The sequence below is a fragment of the Poecilia latipinna genome, unplaced genomic scaffold, assembly GCF_001443285.1.
Source record: "Poecilia latipinna isolate Pla-1442-1.1 unplaced genomic scaffold, P_latipinna-1.0 Scaffold1361, whole genome shotgun sequence".
Classification (NCBI taxonomy): Eukaryota; Metazoa; Chordata; class Actinopteri; order Cyprinodontiformes; family Poeciliidae; genus Poecilia; species Poecilia latipinna.
The window spans coordinates 79,495-87,936 of NW_015113977.1; the positions used below are offsets into that span (position 1 = coordinate 79,495).

The 8,442-nt window shown below is 38.1% G+C and overlaps 2 protein-coding genes across 2 annotated transcripts in view; both read right to left on the minus strand.

Annotated features, from left to right (window-relative positions):
- LOC106962019 (proepiregulin) overlaps positions 1–1,594 on the minus strand; it is a 12,195-nt gene extending 10,601 nt beyond the window's left edge. The window contains exon 1 of the mRNA XM_015056153.1: positions 1,366–1,594. Coding sequence (XP_014911639.1) covers positions 1,366–1,405 — 40 coding nt within the window. The 5' untranslated portion in view covers positions 1,406–1,594. The remainder of the gene's footprint in view (positions 1–1,365) is intronic.
- A 2,437-nt stretch (positions 1,595–4,031) lies between these two features.
- Positions 4,032–5,596, minus strand: LOC106962026 (epigen-like). Its single transcript, XM_015056167.1, has 5 exons — positions 5,422–5,596; positions 5,041–5,172; positions 4,589–4,709; positions 4,318–4,476; positions 4,032–4,098 (listed from the first exon to the last, which is right to left on the minus strand). Exons 1-5 carry the CDS (start codon positions 5,489–5,491, stop codon positions 4,044–4,046), a joined length of 537 nt encoding a protein of 178 aa, XP_014911653.1. The 5' UTR covers positions 5,492–5,596; the 3' UTR covers positions 4,032–4,043.
- Between the last annotated feature and the right edge of the window lie 2,846 nt (positions 5,597–8,442).

Consider the following 8,442-nt stretch of genomic DNA (forward strand, 5'->3'; position numbering starts at 1 on the left):
TTAAAAACGCAAAATGTGGCCCGGGAGAAACCCACACCCCCCCCCCCCCCCCGCCAACAAAACTTTTATAAGATGTCTTTCTCAAAAAACTAAGACCGGCCCCCGACCAGAAAAGGGAACAGTGATGTGGCCCTCGCAGGAAAAAGTTTGGGGACCCCTGCTCTAAAACTTCAGTGTGTAACTTTTCTAAAAAAAATAATAATAATAAATAAATAAATAAATAAATAAATAAATAAGTTATTTTATATGTAAAATTAGCACTATGTCATGGTGGTATAGTGTAAGATAGACAATCTGTGAAAAAAATCCAGTTCCTCTGCCTTCCCCATATGGTCTTGGTGTTATTTGCACAAATACACTGCGCCGTCAAAAACAACCAATCAGAGCCAGGAGGAGGGTCTTAGCGCTGTCAATCAGGCTCCCCCTTGTTCTCTGGTTCATCACAATGGAGCCTGCCATGAGTGCTCAGGCTAGTTAGCATGTCCACTGATGCTTTGAGGGAACAAGTGCTAATGCAACTAAAATAATTAAATTCCATGCAGAACATGTAATACACCTAAAATGTTACAGATTAGATTACAGGTTGGGCTGATAATTCAGCAGATTTACAAAAGACGTGTTTGGTATCCATGGGAATAAAATGAAATGTTCACTCTGGGATCCCTTTAGAAAAAAAAAAAAATTAAAAAATCACGTAGGGTTCCCTAAAACGCTGTATCTGTGTGGATGCAGGAAACAAATGGAAAAACACTTTATCATTTTATAAAAATCTTTTCTGTGTGGATCAGCCCTTAACTTAACTTAAATTCCTGCCATTTTAAGTCTAAATTGTCGGCCATTTTGCTAAATTAAAAGGCATTTCATGTCTGAAATAGTTTTGAAGCCCATGCAAACACAATCAACCAATGAATATGATTGTGTTTATTTTTGGAGTGATTCAGTTTAATGCATTTAAAAAAAACTCAAGTGAACTCAAGAAATCAGGTTTACTTATAGTGAACTAGTCTCTTCAAATAGGAAGGATTTTCAAAGGGACAGGTTGAAAAAGTAATACCATTTTGATGATCTAGCATTCAGAAAATGGTGCTAAAGCAAATAAGAACAAGCTATAGATTTTTCATTGAAGTCTGGATGTTTTCATTCTTCTCTTTAGTAACAACAAAGCTACTAAATTAGCTGAATTAATGATACGTAAAGACAGGTGGAAGCAGACTGTCAAACTATACCTGTATAAGGAGTGCTTATTAAAAGCCTGTCCCACTTGTTTCCCTTTGCTAAGTTTTAACTTGCCTGCCGTCCCAAACCGAGAACAATATCCCATAGTAAACACCGCTAACCTCTAATTTATATAAAAACAGACTTTACCGATGAGGGACAGGAACGCTGAGGGTCTTCTGGTCCGCATTTCAGAGCCGCTGCTTGTCTGGGTTATTACAAGGAGGCGCTGGCGACTTGCTAAGGTGTCTGTCAGGAAGAGAAGAAGGTGCGGGCTGAGGCTCCTTAAGCCAGAGGATGAGTGAAACCCCGCGGGGGCTCGGCCATGAGGCGTGGGTGGGTGTGGTGAGGGACTCCTGTGATTTACATTAATTATACCTCAAAGGGCCACGCAGACAGTTTACATCTACGTGGTTCCGAGATAGCCTACCGCAGTTTCATGACGCTGCACTGTGATGGTTTTCTCACTCATTGCTTTCCACTGAAGCTTCCGCTGATTCAGTGGTTCTTGTTTTTACAACAACAAAAAAGAACGTGCAGGTTTATTTGCTTGGAAGAATATGTACAAATCCAGCTTTTGTTCATATTAATTTTAAATAGGCTATATAATGTTTTTGCTATTTTTAAGTCTTTACTTTCACAACAGATTGACACAGCTTTAAACCACTTTTCATTTCAATTTGCTTTGAAAGTTAAGAAATTGGTTTCAATCGTTCCTGCTACAAGAAATTCTAAAATGAGGATTTGAAGTGTGGAGTGTATTTATGTTTAACTCCTCAAAGTCACTACTTTGTCAATCCACTGTTTGCCATTAGAAGTCCTTTATGAATTTACTCATTTAGAGACTTAAATTTTTGTCCATCATTTGGAAATTAGCTCAGGCTCAGTCAGTTTGGAGGGAGTGTGACTGTGAACATGTCATGATTTTCTTTTTCTCCTGTAATGATTCATGCTGCTTTCCTGCCCCCTCTGCTCCAGTTGGCTGCCGGTTTGCTTTGACCTGTACTGTTCAATCAATCAATCAATCAATTAATCAAATCAATCAAATTTTATTTGTATAGTACATTTCAGCAGCAAGGCATTTCAAAGTGCTTTACATAATTAAAACAGCATGTAATAAACAGTGAGAAAGAGACTTAAAAAACATCATTAAAACGTAAACAGTGAGAAAGAGAAATAAAAAGCTGTAGAACTTTAGATGAGACGCCGTCAAGTGGGACTCCAACCCTTTGGACTTTAGTCAAAACGCCGTTTGACAAGGACTCCAACCCTTTGGACTTTAGTCAAAACTCTGTTTGACAAGGACTCTAACCTTTCGGACTTTAGTCAGAACGCTGTTTGACAAGGACTCCAACCCTTTGGACTTTAGTCAGAACGCCGTTTGACAAGGACTCTAACCTCTCGGAAACAGTGAGAAAGAGAAATAAAAAGAAATTAATAGATAAAAAGAATAGATAAAAACATTAAAAACATTGAAGACATCAAAACAACACAACTGTTGCCTTTATATGCACCTGCTTTGTACTAAGTCAGTCCCAGATTGTCTGTTGCCAACCACGGTCTCAGCCTTCAAGCTGTTTTTCAAGTCCTTGATCAATTACCCAACCTGTTTTCTGTCACCTCCCGACCATTGCCCTTGTCTGCTTCCTGTCTGATCTGTGAATTTCTCTGCCTAAGAACCAACCAAGCCCTATGCACTCCATGAAACCAACATTTCCTGGTTTTGTAATACCACCCATTACTCCACTCACTCAGCTGTAAATTTCCCCAACAAAGTCTGACCAAGAATCAAAGAAGCTCCTCCTGGCCAGTTTGCACATTTTGTTTGCTAATAGAAACCTAAGCTGGTTGTACTTTTGGGTTCAAATTGTACAATATATGTTAAATAACATCAGTTTTCAAATTATGTCACAAAGTTTTTGCTGGATTTGGGTCTGGGCTTTGACTGAGCCCTAACACATTAGCTTCCTTGGATCTAATCCACTCTATTGTTGCTCCTGCTGTTGGTTTGGGGTTTTCCTTCTAGAAGGTGAATCTCCACCCATGTGTTGACTTCTCTGGGTTTCCAGAAAAGTTTATTGTTTACCAAACGTAAGTGATACACTGACCTTGATTGCATCGTTTTATAACCAATTGGAATGTGTGCAAGTGACCATAAACCTGTGTGCATGATTCATTTAAAATGGTGGGATTTAAATACATTAAACTGCAAACTGCTACACACAACATTGGTTCATCCATTGAGCTCATAAGTCCTAAATAGTGCATCATAGCTTTAAAGGCTGATCTACAGCTTAAAGTCTGTTGTTTTCACTTGACATTTTCATGTTATTCAGCTGAAAGATAAATTATTTAATCTGGTTTTAATAACCGTTTTGTTCATTAATGTTGTTCATTCACAGTTTTCCTTTGGTTTAATTGTTACTCTCAAAAAAACTATATAAACAAATGTGTATTACATGCTAAAGAGCAAGAGTGAATCTTTAACACTGTGATATCAACTACTGTTTAAATGTTGACAGAAGTACACGCTTTCAAAATAACATTTTTTAAAACAGATGTTTTATTTATAATTTATTACAAAACCTTAAATAAAAAAGAAGGCAAATAATTTAATCAAAATAAAATTACAATAAATAAAATATTTTTCCTCATTTCTTTCAAGGAAAGAACCATCACGGAACTGTTCATAACAAAATTCAGCATTCACATTGCAAAGTGTTTTAAAAAAAATTTACATCTTAAGTTAAAAAAACACTTTTTGGCTTTAAGTTATAAACTAAGATCCAGTTCAAGTCGTGCAGAAACACCGTGAAGAGGAGTTGATGTCACACCGAAGTCTCTGATGCAGCGGCTTTTATCAGAGGTGCTGATTTTATGCATCTGCAAAAAATAAAACAAAATTAAATGCCATCTTTTCTGAGAAAAAATGAACTTATACTCCGCAGTAAGAATGTGAAGTCATTAGTGACTATAAATCTTGACTGACATGTAAAGTAGCTATAAAAATCTTTTTAATGTCTGCTTCGCAACACGCCTCAACACGAGCAAGCTCTTTGGTTCTGCACTAAATGTGTGGCATCAGAGCCCACAGTCGCTTACCTCCTTTTGATAAAGCAGCAGACGACAAGACCCAGAATGATGGAGATCATGACGCACCCAAAGAAGATGGGAATGATCTTGTCCATGGTCAATGGTCGGTAAGTCAAATCGGTGAAGATGAAGATCTCGCAGCGTGGCCCGCTGTGCGAAGGCATGCAGCTGTAGAGAAGACAAAAAATGTGAGTGCATTCCTAAAGCAAACGTGAACCAACCTGTGTCAAATTGTTGTTAATGCACTAGGACAGGCCAGCCTCATCAGTTGTGTGCTTACATGCAGGAAGGTTTGAGGCTGTCTTGGGGGTAGATGCACTTGCCATCGTTTAAACAGTATTTTTGATTTTCAGCTCCACATGGCCTAACTGAATGCTGGACTTTACTTTGGTCTGTGGTGCCTGAAGAAAAAGAGGCATGTCAAAATTAATAAAGAGAGTCCTTCCAACTGATGCTGCGATATGAGTGTAGAATTAAATTAATTAAAAAGTCTAATACAGACAAAAAAAAGGAAACTTTTTCAGCTGGTAAACTGAACAAAAGGCCTGGTTTAATGCAATTCCTTCATACTTTCATTCTGCGTCAGTTATTCTGCCATCATGAAAATAATGAGATTATTTTCCTATATGGAAAATTAAAATAGCTTCAATAAGAAATGCATCAGAACTAAATTTTTGGGGCCTTTTTGTCTTACAATAATTCTTCCAACACATGAAAACTATAGAAACGTACTGTTGACTGTCTGGGCGGTCAGAGACGAATTTAAGAAAGAGGGCGACACAGTGGTCAGCGTGGCGTCACTCAACACCTCAGACTTTCCTGTTGTGGCCAGCAGAAGCAGCACTGTCACTGTGAAGGTGGGAACTGGAAGAAAATAAGATATTTTAATTAATATTAGAATAATGCATGAGCAGCTTAATTTGCACACCTGCAGTTGTGGTTTAAAAAAAAAAAAAAAAAAAGACCGTTTTAAAAGTTGTCAGCAACTGTTCTACTTCCATGCCCTAAAATGCTGAATTTCAGTTTGCTTACTACCACTTTGCACAAAATTAAAAATTGTAGTGTGGTTATTATTTCAAAAGCACACGTTACAAAAAACAGTCAGAAACTCACCCTTCCTTAGGAATGTCTGTCTTTGTGTGGACATGTTGTCTTCTGTCAGTGAGATGTTTTTTCTGCTCATCGTCTTCTGACTGCTTAGACTTCTGTTCTGTTCAGGCTATATAATGTGCTCCAGTCCTTTGAAGATGTTTCACAGCCAATCAAAGACCTGCCAAGTTTCAACAAAGAAAGAGGCATTTCCTTCGGAGGAAAAAAAAACACATCCACATCCTTCTTTTAATTACATTTCACCTCTGCATGCAGAGGCAGCACCTGTGCTGTTAATTGCTGGCAGGGGTGCTGGTGGTAGTGCAAAGGTCACGTGTTCACCTCAAAGCTCCTTTTGTTCTCTGGAAGCACAGACGCAAGCCAGCAAGAGGCTGAGTGTTTACCTGAAGTATAAACTTAAATATCAATATCTAGCAAGGACATGCGTGACCTTGTTAGAAGCAGCTCCACTAACAATCACATTTGTTGTAAACTCCTCCGTTTCATGAGGGATGAGATTACAAGAGCAAGTTTCTGGCTAGATTCTTGTCTTTGGCTGCCTCAGTGTCTCTGTCCAACAGGTGCAGACAAGATCTGTGTACGACAGGAAGGGTAAATGCATAACTGAAAAATGCAGATGAAGTTTGTCTGACGTTAGCAGTGGTTTCTTCCTCCTGATGGTTTCATTCTACAATTCACAAGCTGTTTTTATGAGTTGTGCCTACTCAATACAAAGAAATAGCCCCAAAATACTTGCCAGACACTTTGAATTGATTTGAATGGGATGAAGCTGAATCCAACAGCCAATGATCAGTCTCCATGGCAACCAGGTCTTGTACTGGTCAATCGGTGGTGGTAGGGTCCACTTCCATTACTGGCAATAATTTAACACACCGAGGCTTCTAGACTATGTATTTTTGGTCTAGGTTTTAGTGCAAATACCTGAATACACTTCATATAAGACAAAACTAACTTGTCAGCAAGAAATAGGAACTTGTTTTTAGTCAATCTATTAATATTGATGAAAAGGTACTAGCTATGAGTGCAATCATCTGCCAGTGGAACATTTTTCTCATTTTATAAGTTAGAATGTATTGCTCCACTGACACATTATTTCACAACAACTTACTAACTTAAACAAGCTCCTGTAGTTTTGTTTTATTTTAAGTGTACCAAGATATTGGAACTAGAAACTAGCCCAAAAGTACTTGGTAAGATTTTATGATTTCACAGTTTGTAAACAGCTCATCAGTGTGTATTAGTGACTACGTACGTGACTTGGTTGTTGGTGCCATTTTGGTTGGGCCAACTACTTTAAAAACCACTGACCTACTGGGATTTTGCCCACAACCATCTCTTGGATTCATGAAAAGTGATCCAAAAAAAAGAATTTCTTTTCGCCTTGTTGATTGCAGAGGTCACATGAGAACAGGCAGACCAGCTGATAAAAAGGTAACAGTACTTGACGCAAGTACTCTGCACTACAAAACAATGTGGAATACTATGTCACACAGCACCTTGAAGCGGATGGCTACATCAACAAAAGACAACATTAGAGTCCATTCCTGTCATCTAGGAAGAATGGCTAGCATTTGGCATAAACTGCAAGACAGACGGCATGAATCAACAGTTCAGGCTTGTGATGGTGTGGGAGTATTTGCTTGGCCAAACTGGGCCCCTTAGTAGCAATTATGACTAAACAGCCCAGCCGTCCTGGTCGTATACATCCCGTTGTGACCACAGTGTACCCACTTTCTGTTAGCTACAATGCATCACGTCTCCACTGACGTTTCATGGAAGTGATACCGAGAGTGATATTAAGGGGAAAACAATGAAACTGGGTGTGACCCGTTTCCTTACTCTCCCCTTGATTTCACTCTGTCAATTTTGCCGTCGAGACCGTTTGTTGCTACATAACAACCTGAAGCTATTTTTTTTTGTGAAAAAAAAAACAAAAAAACTAGTGTTTTCTTGAGATGACGAGACAAATCTAGCTTGGCTGTTTCAAGTAAACAAAAGCTTGATTCACAAGTCTGAGAAATAAACACATCACAGTTCTTGTAGGTTAAGTTCTTCAGGGCTTTTGTGGTTGAGAGAAAAAAATATTTTTCTGGCACCCAGTTTTCACTGAAGAGAGGAGATAAGCTAAACCTTCCCTGTTGCATTCCATTGAGGTTTTACAGTTTTAAAAAGCATAACTTCAATTGCAATGTTTTTTTATTATTATTTTTGCCAGTATCCTCTCCAAGTCAAGAAAATGTGTGCCAACTATTCCAAGCTAAACCTCTTAAACCACAGGGAAACACAATTACATCTAGAAGCAGTGTAATTATCTGTTGTAATACAGATAGAGTTACAATATTTATTACACCTTGTTTGGAGATATTTTGGAGACATTTCTTGATTAAGCCATCCTTAAACCAGCTCTAAATTATAAAAGATAGGTCACGATCCTCAGAGAGAAAGTCAGGAAACAACAGATGAATAATTCCCAGACTGGTTTCTATCTTCCAGTATTGTGAAACCATACAATTATCTCCAGGGTGGGTCATCCTTTTTGTGGTAGCTGAATTTTCGTCAGAACTTCCTTAAATCATATTTTTTTATGATGCAGGTAGCAACTTAAATTGCATTTTTAACATACTTGTTGGTCCTGTTTTAACTTGTCTAGAATAAAGTCAAACAATAGTTATGATCTGCATGTTGCCGATTCTGTGCCAGTTAATTTGTATTTGAAAAGAAATAAGGTGGGACTTATTTACACTGTGCACAGGTATTAAGTAAGTGACTATCTGGTCCATTTCATCAATTTTTTACACATATTTTCTGGAGAAACTTCAGTGCTGAATGGATTTAAGCATAGCAGGTGATGTGTATTTGTGTAATGAGGTAGAGGTTGGCCCATCGAGGACAATACCATATATCAAGATGATGTATATTTATCAGGCAGTTTCTTTTCTTTGGGCAAAATGGGCCAAAAAATAGATTGAACTGACTCTAAAAAGTCAAAAATTGCCAAGTCTCCCAGATGGATGCAGCACTTTA

Bases quoted from the DNA above. Each gene is read 5' to 3' on its own strand.
- LOC106962026 (XM_015056167.1), bottom strand. From the start codon at position 5,491: ATGAGCAGAAAAAACATCTCACTGACAGAAGACAACATGTCCACACAA. The intron at 4,710-5,040 runs GTACGTTTCTAT...CTTTTTCTTCAG, and splicing joins GACCGCCCAGACAGTCAACA to GCACCACAGACCAAAGTAAA. The intron at 4,477-4,588 runs GTAAGCACACAA...TCTTCTCTACAG, and splicing joins AGCCTCAAACCTTCCTGCAT to CTGCATGCCTTCGCACAGCG.